The following is a 13,926-nucleotide window of genomic DNA, read 5'->3' on the forward strand; positions in this document are numbered from 1 at the left end:
TGTCGTCCCCGTGGGCGACCCGGGGTAAACCCTAGCCGCCGCCTCTCGATCTCGCCACCCCATCCCCCTCCTCGTAGTCGTCCGCAGCGCCGCCAGGCAAAGCCGGGCCGGTAGGGCGGCGGGGGGGGGGGGCTTCTCCACCCTTCGAGCATGACAGCCGGTGCGGGACGGCTAGATCGCGAGGAGGCGTCGGGCGACAACTCTTGGCGGTGTCGTGCGCGGCGCGGCGGCGGCTAGGATGCGAACTCGGCAGTTGATCCAATCTTTGCGGCGCGGTGGCATGGTGGCCGGCCCTGTCTTGGGAGGAGGCAGCTATAGGCGCGGCGCGGCGGCATGGTGGTCGGCCCTGTCTTGGGCAGAGGTAGCTATAGGCGCGGCGCGGCCATGTACCGGGAAGGGCGGCAGCTGCGGTCGGCGTGCCATCGGGCATTGGATCGACGGCGATGGCGCGGAGGCCATGGTGGACTGGTCGGCGGCGCCTCCGGTAAGGTCTGATCTGGCGGGTGCAGCCGGCGGTGGAGGCCATCTCCTCAGTCGGAGGTGGTCGGCCTGATGTTGGATGGTCAGATCTTGAGATTCGTCATCTAGCTCTGGCTGCGAGTCGAGAAGACATAGTTGCCGGTGAAAACCGAGTTATGACAGGCAATGGCGGCGTTCAGCGTCGTTACCTTGATGAAGGCATCGTCGTGTAACTACTGTCGACTCACTCATGCTGCTCCAGGGGAAACCCTAGGATCTGGTCTTCCAGATCGAACGATGGCGGTACTGCGGTGTCATTTTCTCTCTTGGGAACATCGTTTGTGGAGCAGCACTGGAATACAGAGGCAGGAGGTGGAGCGGCTTCGTCTTGCACGGAGCTTTTGGTGGAGATGCCAAGTCATGCCTAGCCGACAGGTGCTACGCTGTGTCATGCCTGGTCGGCAGGTGCTACGCACGACAGATCTTACAGAATCTTCACGTCTGGATGGACGAGCGCGAGGCGGTGGCGCCGTTGGGCGCCGTGGTGGCGTCGATGGATGGACGGACTGGTAAGGATGATGCGGATCTCTCTCCTAAAGATGGGTCAGCGGTCCGATGAAGATGGCAGCGTCTAGAACGTATGCATGTGGTGTATGCTTTAGGTATGCTGCACCGGCTGTTGGTTCCGATACGTTATGTGGCTGGATCGGCGACGACACCGGATTTAGATATGGGGAGTGTGAGCACTCCACATTATCGAGTTTTATAAGTGTGAGTGATGACTTCGAGTGGCTTGATATATGTTCTTGTTAGTCCTTTGTTGAATAATAAATAAAGATGGTCGATGCATCGATTGATGCAGAGGCCGTGGGTTTTAACCTCCTTTTCAAAAAAAAACTACAACAACAAGGTTTGTCCGGCTCTGATAAGGAGGGGCGCCTTTTGCTCGCTTTGCTGTTTGCAGTCCTCGGTAGGTGATTCATAGACCTGGTTGTAATTTTTATTATCTCAATGTTCTCTGTGCTACCATGATTAAGAATAGATTGAAATTTTCTCTTGAAAAAGAAACTCCCATTATCAGTGTACCCCTATTTGTAAATTTATTAATCAGCCGACCCGCATGAGGTTTTGCAAGATTCTCTCTAGGGCAGCAAGCGTCCAAAGGCAGACAAGTCTGGTACTTACTCCTACTTTTTTCAAAAAGGACCTCAGTACTATTCTTTTAGGACCTACTATTACTAATTACTTTTAGAAATTATTAGTAGTAGTCCCTACTCCTACTGTTTCAGAAAGGACCAAGTCACTGCGGCCTGGAACTGGATGGATCCCCCATTAATTTCCCAACCATCCTCTTGAAACCTCCATAATGGTTAATAATGAGGCGGCACACCAATATTCCGCCTACTGCTGCACATGGCCAACCTCGTGCTGGCTGCGCCCTCTCTTCCCCCCTGCCTCCCACCCTCCTACACCTAGCAGCACTATATCTCATCTCCCCGTCGCGGACTACCTACTCGGCTGGCGGCCATACCTCTACTTAGTTTATACCCGGATCCCCTTGCTTTGCGCGCGCTAGTAGGAGAGACTAGTCGCCGCCGCCATATGGAGGACTACGGCGGCGTGGCGAGCCTGGTGGCGTCCGGGGTGGTGTTCTGGTCGACGGCGTTCCTGCTGCTGCGGTCGTTGCTCCCCAAGCGCTCCTACGATTTCTGCAACCGCGCGGTCTCCACCATGCACGCCGTCACCGGCGTCGCCCTCGGCTGCCTCTCCGTGCAGGACTGGGCCTCCCCCGTCTCCCCCGTCGCCTCACCCTCCTCGCCGCGCCAGGTACGCACGCCACGCGCATTATTAGCTACCTGCTTAACTAATTCTGTTGCTGGTAGTTAGCGCCGTCCTCCCACTCGTCCGACATATATATGTATATATATATGTGTGTGTGTGTGTGTGTGTGTGTGTGTGTGTGTGATTTGTTAAGCTCAATACGCCGCTTAGTCAAAAAAATGTTGGTCGGGCTGAGAATATTGACGGCTTAGCGATGTCTGTGGTGTAGTATAAATTTAAACTCAAAGGAAACTTCGATGTTTAGCAACAGCACAAACCGTTAGACGCCACAGAGATATACTACTACTTCGACGACTAAGTCAATAACAATGGAGAAGGGAAAAATCTAGTTGAAAGTAGCGCGCGCGCTCTCTCTCGTTTCATTAACCTAAACACTTTCTCATTCGAAAGTGACGCAATGTTTTTTTTTAATTGTGACGCAATGTTTTTGGGCCCAGAATCGATGGAAAATGTACACAAGTTTACGGTGTGCATTTATGTTCTGGGAAAAAGTTATGTCGTCATGAATTTTTCAGATCGGATCTAGCTAGGTCATAGGGCATCTCCAATGCCGTATCCTAAATCGGACTCTCTATCGGTTACCGAAAAAGGCTTTCGCCCTGCTTTATAGATAAAGCAACTGTCCAAGCCAAACATCCAACAAGGTTCATCAACACACACGCATATACAGAGGTCTAGCACAACAAGTAGTCAAAAAAGGATTAATGCTGAGGGCACAGCTCAATAAGCCCTTAAAAATATAAAAAACACGCACACGCGGGGTGCGGCAAAGCATCTAGTCGGGCTCCGTGGGTGGCGGTGGGAGCGGGGGCGCCAAGCGGAAGGCCATCGAACGAAGGTCGGCAATGAGGGTGTTGATGACGTCGCGATCCTAGAGGCGGCTAAGCGGCCGCCAGAGCTGCAAATATTCACATATTTTAAAGATGGTGTCAGTAGCACGTCGGAGAAAGATGACTCTATCGGTTCACATACGCGTGATAGAGGAATCGGTCATTTGCGAGAATCATAAGTCGGTCCAGATGTTTGCGGGAATTATAGAAAACGGTGTCGGTGATGCCCTAATATCCTTCGGACACCCTATCATGAAAAGAATTCCTTTGAAGCATATCATGAAAGAAAAATAAATATATTTATCGTTTAGTACTCATATAAGGAGTATATCTAAATATTAGGCCCACCATTTGGTGAAATCTGTATCACTCATTGTGCATACTTCTAGGGCATGTCGTCCATTCGTTTCGGTTTACATTGTGCATTATAGTATCTATTTTAGTTTTTACGTTGTGTGTACTAGACGCTTAATTACGTCCTGTCCACACGTATAGAAGGTCACTCTCCAAAATCCAAAGACACAAGGACAAGGTCAGGACCGTGCACTGCATCTGCATGCAGAAGTTAATTCACAGAGTAAATGCCATGCATATGTCAGACTTAATTACTCTATCCACTGAAATTTGAACGTGTAGTCAGTCATGAAGTACGTGCAGACAAATAAAAAAGGTAATGCTATCTGGCTGATGTTTGCTGGAAAGGGGATGGGAAACGAACGTCTGACAGTTTTAGTCATGGTAATTTATGCTCGTGTTTGCTCAAAATTTTCTTCGTCACAGAAATTAAACCGTATGTTGTTCTAAAAAAGGGCCACCCTCAAACAACTAAAACTATAATCAAAATGTTCGCAAACATCACCTACGTTGGCAACATAAGAGGGTTTTAGAAGAAAAAAAACTATGCTAAAATAGATGTAAACAGTGCTCCTCCCCGCGTTACAGCTAGCCCATGCACATGCGGTACAGTTATAACCACGACCGTATACGTACTCCGTCCAGCGAACAGAACACTCGAGTAAAAGTTTCGTACTCCCTCTGTTCCCAAAAATAAGTCTTTCTAGGATTTCAATACAAACTACATACAGATGTATATAGACATATTTAAAGTATAGATTCATCCATTTTGCTTCGTATGTAGTCCGTAGTGAAATCTTTAAAAAAACTTATATTTAGAAACGGAGGGAGTAGAATTCTTCTACTAGTGATTAGTGCTTAATCGATTAATAACTGCGGTAATTGTCAGATGAGGGCGCTGGCGGTGACGCTGTCGTACATGATCTACGACGGGGCGTGCTGCCACCTGAGCGGCGACGCGCGGCTGGACAACGCCCTGCACCACCTCATCAGCATCGTCGGCCTCGCCGCCGGCCTCGCCTACCAGAGGGTACCACCTTGAGTATTTCTTCTTCTTCTTCTCTATCTTCTAGCCTTGCATTCGGTGTGTATGTCGGTGGGTGGCTAATCTGATGAACGGAGCGGTTGATCTTGGCCGGCCTACGTGGCGTGCAGTGTGGGACGGAGCTGGTGGCGTGCCTGATCGTCACGGAGATCTCCAGCCCGCTGCTGCACCTCAGGGAGATGCTCAAGGAGATCGGCGTCAAGGACACGGACCTCAACCTCCTCGTCGACGTACGTATAGATATACAGTACCTCATGATCCTGCTCCCCCTCCCTCTGCCTCTCTGGCGGTGAAGTAATTACGTACTGCTTTCTGGCCCATGCATGGGTACGTAGATCCTGTTCGCGGTGACCTTCTCGGTGGCACGGATGGTTTGCGGGACGTACGTCACCTACCGCACTGTCACGGCTGACAATCCCATCCTCATCAAGGTATGAATATAACCTTCCAACCAGGCCCAACCATTCACCGTTTCTGCGTCTTGATGTCATGTGTAGCAGTATGTACTTATTTCTGCTACTAATTTTCTCAAGGCGATGGCGACGAGCTTGCTGCTGGTAAGCGCCTACTGGTTCCTGAGGATCCTCAGGATGGTTAGGCACAAGATTGGGAAGAAGAGGCTGGCGTCCAAAGCCGCCAGCAAGTGATGATGCGATAACCTGTGTTTGCGCAATCATCGTTAAAAATGCAGATCATGTACGCGTAGCACATTAATTCTTAAGTAATTGTCTGATGGGCAAAGGATGTCCCAAGCAAGAGATGCATGTATTCTATTCTAGTAGCAATTTCAGTTTCATTAATTAATGTGCATGAACTGTTTCACTCCCATGCTTACAATTCTACTATGAGTGATCATTCATGCTAATAAGCTCATCAAGGCTTTCAAACAATAGGCAGCAGAAAACAACAAACCCATGAAGTGAGGGTCGAAATAGCCCGCGAACGTTCACTGGGAGACATGGCATTTGCATTTTTATGGCAAAGCACGTTGTGGGAATGTGGCAATTTCTTCAGAAACACATGGCAATTTCCAGCTGAGAGAATTTCAGATACTAGTATAGCTTCTATGCTTACACATTCTACATGGGATCATTCATGTTGATAAGCTCATCAAGGCTGACAAACAATAGCCACACAAAAGACAGAAAACAACAAACCCATGAAGTGAAACAACAAAGGGGATAGTGGTTGTAATTTACAGTTCACCTCGACCCGGTCTTGTTAAAAATCTGGATCTACATGTTAGCGCGAGGAATCAACGATGCTATGGTACACACCAAGATGAAGCTCAGGAATGAGAATGCTGCCGAGACTTGTGAAGAACTTCCTTCAACACTGTGGCGATGCGCTCGGCCATGTGGTGCTCCATGAACCTCTCCTTCACCCTGGCATAGCCATTGTTGCCCATGGAGGCCCTCTGCTCAGCATGACTTGCAAGCCTTACAATGTTATTGGCGAGAGGCGTGACGCCCTCCTTTCCAGCAGGGTGCAGAAGGCCAGTTGAACCATCCAAGACGATTTCGGTGGTCCCGCCGGCAGCCGTGCCCTGATATTGCAGTGCCATTAAAACTGAGTCAATGAATTGGCTTATGGAAGCATCAAGCACGGTACAGAAAATGCAGGCTAAGAAACAGTGGATGGAGGGGACCCAAGAGGTGCAGGAACTTGAATTTCGCACAGTAAATCCAGCCTCGTGACTGTCGACAATAACTCTAGATTCAGAGAAATACTGGCCCATGTTCCAGCCATTGCAGTAAAGGCTGATTGCCTGGCGGATAGACTGATGGCATAACTCACATGTGCACATGCATCCGTATCTAGACAAATCTAAGACAACTAATTCGGGACGGAGGGAGTATTTGTGAACAGAGGGAGTAGTAGAGAGGAGAATATTACCAGCACTGGCAACTTGAACGCCATTGCTTCTATCGTTATCCTTCCAAAACATTCTCCACGGGCCTGTGCATAAAGAACATATTACTGATTGTGTTCAGCAGAAACATGTCTTACGAATAACCTTTTTCATACTAGCTGTATAGATCTTAGAAAGAAATCAGACAAAATCAACAGACTTTTGCCCTGTCCCGCTGATATACCCTAAAGTAACTAAACAAAGTGGTTAAAGTAGAGAAGCAAGCAAGCAAACAAACAAACAAACTACTGTTAGGAGCTAGGGTTCTGCCGGTTCTAGGGCGGAGATTGTAGGGAAAAGATGGAGGAAGACGAGATCGAGGGCGCGGCGGACGGCGGCTGGGCGCCGTCCTTGCGTGGTGGAGAAGAGGCGGCAGCGGCGCAAGAGGCGGCTAGGGTTAGGTCTCCCGGCTCCCTAAGGGAAGCCGAGCAAATACTGATTGTTTCTTGCTTGATTAGATTGATACATCTCCTCTCCTTATATAGAGAGGTTTACTTGACTCCTAAGCAAACGACTCTAATAACAATAAGATAATTGGGCTAAGCCCCTAATAACGATAAGATAACTCGAGCCACAGCCCACTGGGCTAAGCCCCTAATATGCCGGTCATAACACTTCTCCCCGCCTGCACAAACAGCTCGTCCTCGAGCTGTAAGGCGGGGAAGCGCTTGCTGAACTCCTCGAGGTGATCAACCAGCGTCAAACACCTCCGCGACAGCTGGGGCGGCCAGGTCGCCGAGCCCGGTGGCAACGGCGTCCTCCTCAATGTAGTCTGCAGCCTCCAGGTAGAAGAGTCGGGGGCAGACGTGGCCGGGCATGTAGGTCTCGTCCCAGTTGAAGCACAACCCTTGCTGGCAACGCTCGAGTAGCTCGGCCGAGGTGAGCCGGCGGAACGGGCAATCCGCGGTCGCGGCAAGGGGTGCCACGAAAGCCTGAGCAAGCCGACCATGCGCGGGAACATCTTGCCAGGGTGGCGGCCCGACGGCCCGGGACGGTGATGCCTGCTGGATGGCCACCGCGCGGCGCTCGAACGCACGGGCGTAGTACATGGCCGTCTGGAGGTCCTGGGGTCCCTGCAGCTCGAAGTCCACACGGATATGATCTGGCAGACCGCTGATGAAGAGTTCAGTCCGCTGGTGAGCCGTCACGCCGGACGCGTGGCACGCCAGGGCCTGAAAGCGGTCGGTGTAGTCCTGCACCATAGAGGTGAAGGGAAGGCGGCCCAACTCCGCCAGCCGGCTCCCACGTATCGGCAGTCCGAATTGATGGAGGCAGAACTCGCGAAAACGCTCCCATGGGGGCATGCCGCCCTCGTCCTGCTCGAGGGCGTAGTACCACGTCTGTGCGGCACCGCGGAGGTGATAAGAGGCGAGCCAAGTGCAGTCCGACGCGAGCGTCCGTTGCCCCCAGAAGAACTGCTCGCACTGCCTGAGCCAGTTGAGGGGGTCCTCGGCGCCGTCGTAGGTGGCGAAGGCGAGCTTGGCGAAGCGCGGCGGTGTCTGAGCATGACCGCCGTGAGTGTACGGCTCGGCGGTATGGAGCAGCGAAGAGGATGGCATTAGTCCGGTGTGCACAGGTGGTCCGCAGGAAAGCGGTGGCCCGTCGAAGCCAGCGTGGAAACCCGCAGAGTCGGAGGGCCCGTCGTACGGCAGGGAGGGCGCCTGCTGGTCTGCAGCCATGGTGTAGACTGGCGGCGGTGACGTCCCGGCCAACCAGGCCGGAAGCTGGGACGGCGAGGGTGGGAACCGCAGTTGCTGAATCGGCACGCCTCCCTGCATGGGTGACCCGGGCCCCGTGCTGGGCGGGGACGGGGCCGGCAGCTGCGGTGGTACAGACCCGGGTGGAGTGGGTGGCGCAGCGAGGGCCGGGGTCGGCCACTGTGGCCATTGAGGCGCGGTAGTGAGCGGCGGTGGGGCCGGCAGCTGGGGCTGCGGCTGCCCGGACCCTGGAGGCGTCGGGGGCGCTGCGATCGCCGGTGCCGGCCACTGCGGCCAGTGGGGGGCGACGGCGGGCGGCGGCTGACCGGGCCAGTGGTGGTGTAGAGGCCCGATCGGCGCCGTGGTGGCCACGTACCAGGGTAGGGCGGCTGGCCCGGTCGCGGCGGTCGGCTGCAAGGGCGGCGCCTACCCAGACCCTGGAGGTGTCGGGGGCGTTGCGATCGCCGGTGCCGGCCACTGCGGCCAGTGGTGGTGTAGAGGCCCGATCGGCGCCGTGGTGGCCGCGTACCAGGGCAGGGCGGCTGGCCCGATCGCGGCGGTCGGCTGCAAGGGCGGCGGCTACCCGTAGGGCCCGGCTAGCTAGAGGCGTATGCCCTGGACGGCGGTGACGAGGTCGTTGAGGACCGCGGTCATCTCCGCCGGCGAGTAGATGGCGGCGCCGGAGGATGCGACCAGTGGCGCGGACAGGGAGAGCAGAGGCGCGATGGAGAAGGCCAGCGGCGCGGTGGTGACGGTCGGCAGCGGAAGCGATGGGATTGGCGGCGGCGAAGACATGATCGGAACTGAGCTACCTGATACCAAGGTGTTAGGAGCTAGGGTTCTGCCGGTTCTAGGGCGGAGATTGTAGGGAAAAGATGGAGGAAGACGAGGTCGAGGGCGCGGCGGACGGCGGCTGGGCGCCGTCCTTGCGTGGTGGAGAAGAGGCGGCAGCGGCGCAAGAGGCGACTAGGGTTAGGTCTCCCGGCTCCCTAAGGGAAGCCGAGCAAATACTGATTGCTTCTTGCTTGATTAGATTGATACATCTCCTCTCCTTATATAGAGAGGTTTACTTGACTCCTAAGCAAACGACCCTAATAACAATAAGATAATTGGGCTAAGCCCCTAATAACGATAAGATAACTCGGGCCACAGCCCACTAGGCTAAGCCCCTAATATGCCGGTCATAACAACTACATTTAGCAATCCTCATTGTACCCAGCATGCTGAAAAATGATGCACTCTGATATGAGGTGGCGTGTGTCAGTTTCTGGTTAGAGTTGTGGAAATGTATTACTACCTCCGTCCCTAAATAGATGGCATATAATTTCAGTCAAAAAGTCAATGCTTCATATGTTTGACCATGTATATATAGAAAAATGTGAAGATAAACAATTCCAAATCAATATCAATATATCCATCATTAGATCTATTTTCATAATCTATTTACTCAATACTATAGTTGTTGATATTTTCTTCTATATATTTGGTCAAACTTAGAGAGAATTCACTTTTTGACTGAACTTATACGCCATCTATTTGAGGACAGAGGGAGTATTCTAGAATAAATGGAATGTTTCGACAAGCAGAGTGAGCTCTAGTGAAAATCAGTCTACCAAATCATCAATTTATTGGATTAACAGAACGCTATCATGGAAAATGTTAACACTCAAGTGTGGAAAAGCTTTCACTCATGAACAAATCTTTCTCAACTATAGCCATATTGAATGTAATGTTTTCTCTACTGTAACATAAGTACTAGTGCCCTGGAAGTGACAACCATTTAATTATTATTTTCACGAATACACAAGATTGTGTACAATTTCATTGATAGGTAGAGAGTGAAACTCGCAAAACCACGTACACATTCTTAGCAGCATAATAAGTAATAAACTAATAACCAACATGGGTCAACATTACTGATAGGTTTGACTACTAACACTGATAGATGGTAAGCTATGCCTACAAGCAAGGCTATTACAGAACAACTTTAAAGAAAAAATAAAGGAGAAGTTTGTTTAAATGATACTCTCACATAAGGGATGTCCAATGACATTTCTTTGCACTATGTGCGTGGACCCTGGGTAATGCAACTTTTCTATGTAAAAACTGGCAAAGCAACGTAAGCATGCTACGAGAATAAACATAGGTTGCATAAATATTGTCCACACAAATAATGTGGATGGACTAGATTAAAGAACCTCATTGACTGATCCCCGGACCCTAAAAAATTAGCATGGATGGAGTCAACCTATAAGAGTTTGTTGTTCCCAGATTAAAATAAATGCTTATGAGAGGTATTTGAACGCTCTGCCCAAGTGGGAAAGATGCAAACAACGTTGCAAACATACATAGTGCATACAGTTCCATCGTAGCATACCATTGAAATGGGGACAGAAGAGAAAAATATATCCATACTATGACTCACCTGAGAGTTCTGGACAAGCACATCAATTGCAGCCAAATAAGGTGCCACTGCCAACGTCTTGTTTGCAAAGTGAACACGGTCATGGATCCCATTCTTCGCCACAAATTCACGTAACTGTGTCTCAAACTTCGTCTGAGCACTCATATCACTTCCGACAACTACAGCATGCACTTTAGGCACTTTTAACTTCTGATGTTGGATGAGTTGCAGGCTCTGATGAAATGCTTGAAGAAATAAGTCTTGTCCTTTTCCCCGTGAAACACCTGGATTGCAAGATATTTATCAAGGACAATAGCATATAAGAGCATAAATCGGAGAGAATGATTGGTCCAACAAATATATAGTTTGGAAGTATGACTTTGGCAAACAAAACATACTGTTTATTATAGCAAATAGGAGATCTTCACTCCTAACTCCAAGGGACTCGCGTATATGTTCACGTAGGACTCTTCTTGCGACATTATCTTCGGCAACTTCTGTTAACTCTTTACTATTCCCGAGGTGAACAGCATAAGTTTGTGGCATCTGTATACTTTATGCGCAAGAACATTAGTAGGAATAAAGAAGCTGAAAGCAACAAAATGATCATTGTCTACAATATTCCATTGTGGAGTAAAAGCTCATACATAGGCATATAGCACAAGAAAAACATTTTAGATAGTAAAATTTGGAACTAAGTCACCACATACACAAGGGCCAGAGAGATAAATATCCACTGGACTAGTAATTCACATCAAACGCAAGAGTCCAACAGCACAAATGGTAGCATGGTACTCATAATGTAATGTACACAGAAGAAAGCTGCACATACTTTAGACGGTCATGAGTCCTGGTCTTCCAATATTCAACTGTTATATGAGAATCGATCATGGCTCCAGCAACCAAAGGAAGATGTTTCACATACTCAAGCTTAAAGTAATGTCCTCGCATTTCATGGATCCACCACAAAATCTTCGGAAGGACTTGAGGAACATTATCTTTTAGAACAGCATCGAGCCACTTGCCAGCAACAGCGGTGTTCAAGATAACCAGGTCAGCCTTAAGAGCAGTCTCAATTGCCTCCTGTCCCCTAGCAGGTAAAACCTGTGAAGCGACCATGTAAGTCGATGTGACTTCCTCTAAAATTATAAATTAGTTCCCTAGCATAAGTAAAATATTGCATTACAGTAGATTAAGTTCTTAATTTGGACATGCTTTATTGCCTTCAACTATGACTTATTCCATGACACTTCGAAATAGCAGTTTAGTACAATCACGCCGAATAAGATGAAACATGAACTTCATCACTTTCATATTTTGGATATGCTTTTTTCTACAACCTCGGGTGTGGTGCTTCAACAATAATTTATTCCACGACACTTTTTGATATAGAAATTCACTACTATCATGCCAAACAAGATGAAACATGAACTTTTGATCATGTGAAACATAGACGTGACAGAGATGAGAGGTGAGACGAGCTTTGCTAAAAAAGGCAATATCCATGTAAAAACTGCGACAGTGGAACAGGCACATACAAACCTTTCATCTTTAACCAGTGATATTTTTTCAAACATTTCTTGGTCATATAAAAGTAATACATGTAAACTCATCACAAGAATTATGTTCATATTTAACACATTTATATATTTTACAATACATTGCGATATTGCTTCCTGAAGACCTGGACATCGTCGAATGTACAAAACATCCGAAGTTTGCGACGGTAAGGTGTGATTTGTGAAAACAAATGCGGGACTCGGACCATACCTGCACTCCATGGTTCAACATCTTATGCTCCAAGCTATATGAAACATCATTTGTTCCTTCGGGTCGCTGGTTTGTTATCCACACCACTTGACAACCAACCTGCCGCAGAAGAAATGCCAGCTCCATCAGTAATAACGGTCCACCTGCACAAAACAGAAGTATCTCCAATAAAACTGGTTTATAAACAAAATAATGGCAATACCACACCAATTTAGAGATCTCTGCCGATGAAATGCAGCAAATCTCATAAAAGACTCGAAGGCCCCACTCTTCAAACTTATGAGCAACTACACCAGAGTGAAATATTCAGCAACATTCGTTTATAGTCTGTGATGTTTTTTTTTTTCAGGGATCTTGAGTTAGCCTGAACATTCCAAGCAAACATTTCACCAACCTATCTTAATTTCTCTGTTTATTACCTCGGAATATACATAATTCCTAGTATCCCGAATCGCTGGGGCACCGCAGTGAACTAAATTCATGTACATATCTCGCGATGGTATCATGGTACAGCGTTTGCTCAAACCAGCACGCAAGGGAAAAGTGAAGCACACCGCGATTAGTTACCGGAGAGGGAGAGTTCGTGGGAGACAAGCAGCACGAGCTTGGACTTCATGAACCCGAGGGGGCTCGAGGCAGCATCGCCAGCTTGGGCGGTAGCGACGTCTACAGGATCCCCTCGGGTATCGCATGGGCCGACAGGGCCGCCGCGGAGGACATAGCCGGCGGTGAAGGCGGAGGCGGCCACGGCGACGAGGAGCAGGAGGAGGAGGCGGGTCCGGTGGTGGGCAGGGCCGCGGCCGCCGGCGGCCGACGCAGCCGCGGATGGAGGAGGTTTCGCCATCGCCGCCAGGAGAGAACGGGGCGGCGGCGAGATTAGATTGAACGAACGGTCTTGATTTGGCGATCGGTATTTTGAGAAATTGGGATTCTGGTGTAGTGGTATTTTTGCCGGGCATCCAAACGTTTTGACATCGCACTTTTTGTGCAACAACAGAATAATAATGTGCAATAACAGGACAAAATTTAAATATATAATATTCTTGTTGCTGGCAAGCTCACTCAAAAAATCTTCTCGCAATATTGTCCTCGACCCCTAAAAAAATCTTCTCGCAATATTGTCCACAACCCCTGTTGGCTAGGAGCTCCACGAGTGGTCATCTCCCACCTGATCGTCTCAAGCAGCCACTGACGTGTGAACCTGGTAGACAGCGACTACTGCCATCGGCCCCCGCGTCATGCGTCAAGCGTTCCGCCGTCGGCCACTCTGGCCCCGGCGTCCACCCTCCTCTCCTCCCGCCGTCGGCCGCTCCGGCCCCGGCGTCCACCCCATCTCCGTTGTCGGCCTCTCCGGTCCGGCGCCCTCAGCTCCCCGCCTCGCCCACCCTCCTTTCTTTCCTCCCCTCCTAGGTCCCCGGTTCCCTCCTCCCCATGGCGGCCAAATCCGCGAGCCCGGAGTTCGTTTCCTTGGCGTAACCCCGCTTGCATCTGGTGGTCTCTGGCCTGGGGCTGTCTGGCTCGCTGGTAGTCCAGTTGTCTTCGAGTGCATCGGCCTCGGCCCGGACCAGGGATGTGGAGGTGCGTCGATGGGCGGCCAGCCGGAGGCTAGCTGG

General features: G+C 50.0%; 2 protein-coding genes across 2 annotated transcripts; one reads left to right on the forward strand and one right to left on the reverse strand.

Annotated features, from left to right (window-relative positions):
• Positions 1 to 1,863: 1,863 nt before the first annotated feature.
• LOC123069606 (TLC domain-containing protein 5) lies at positions 1,864 to 5,356 on the forward strand. Its single transcript, XM_044492491.1, has 5 exons — positions 1,864 to 2,286; positions 4,375 to 4,515; positions 4,641 to 4,760; positions 4,866 to 4,961; positions 5,064 to 5,356. The coding sequence occupies exons 1-5, from the start codon at positions 2,062 to 2,064 to the stop codon at positions 5,175 to 5,177; spliced, it is 696 nt and encodes a 231-aa protein (XP_044348426.1). The 5' UTR covers positions 1,864 to 2,061; the 3' UTR covers positions 5,178 to 5,356.
• A 162-nt stretch (positions 5,357 to 5,518) lies between these two features.
• Positions 5,519 to 13,240, reverse strand: LOC123069604 (uncharacterized). The gene is made up of 7 exons (XM_044492490.1): positions 12,881 to 13,240; positions 12,314 to 12,456; positions 11,376 to 11,647; positions 10,942 to 11,096; positions 10,565 to 10,827; positions 6,427 to 6,489; positions 5,519 to 6,076 (listed from the first exon to the last, which is right to left on the reverse strand). The coding sequence occupies exons 1-7, from the start codon at positions 13,155 to 13,157 to the stop codon at positions 5,819 to 5,821; spliced, it is 1,431 nt and encodes a 476-aa protein (XP_044348425.1). The 5' UTR covers positions 13,158 to 13,240; the 3' UTR covers positions 5,519 to 5,818.
• Positions 13,241 to 13,926: the final 686 nt, after the last annotated feature.

The sequence above is a fragment of the Triticum aestivum genome, chromosome 3B (genome assembly GCF_018294505.1).
Source record: "Triticum aestivum cultivar Chinese Spring chromosome 3B, IWGSC CS RefSeq v2.1, whole genome shotgun sequence".
NCBI classification, from domain to species: Eukaryota; Viridiplantae; Streptophyta; class Magnoliopsida; order Poales; family Poaceae; genus Triticum; species Triticum aestivum.

Excerpts from the sequence above, each read along its gene's own strand:
- LOC123069604 (XM_044492490.1), bottom strand. The coding sequence starts at position 13,157 with ATGGCGAAACCTCCTCCATCCGCGGCTGCGTCGGCCGCCGGCGGCCGC. Across the intron at positions 12,457-12,880 it reads CCACGAACTCTCCCTCTCCG|GTGGACCGTTATTACTGATG; the intron begins GTAACTAATCGC and ends TGTTTTGTGCAG. Across the intron at positions 6,077-6,426 it reads CGTTCAAGTTGCCAGTGCTG|GGCACGGCTGCCGGCGGGAC; the intron begins GTAATATTCTCC and ends CTGCAATATCAG.
- LOC123069606 (XM_044492491.1), top strand. The coding sequence starts at position 2,062 with ATGGAGGACTACGGCGGCGTGGCGAGCCTGGTGGCGTCCGGGGTGGTG. Across the intron at positions 2,287-4,374 it reads CACCCTCCTCGCCGCGCCAG|ATGAGGGCGCTGGCGGTGAC; the intron begins GTACGCACGCCA and ends GGTAATTGTCAG. Across the intron at positions 4,962-5,063 it reads ACAATCCCATCCTCATCAAG|GCGATGGCGACGAGCTTGCT; the intron begins GTATGAATATAA and ends AATTTTCTCAAG.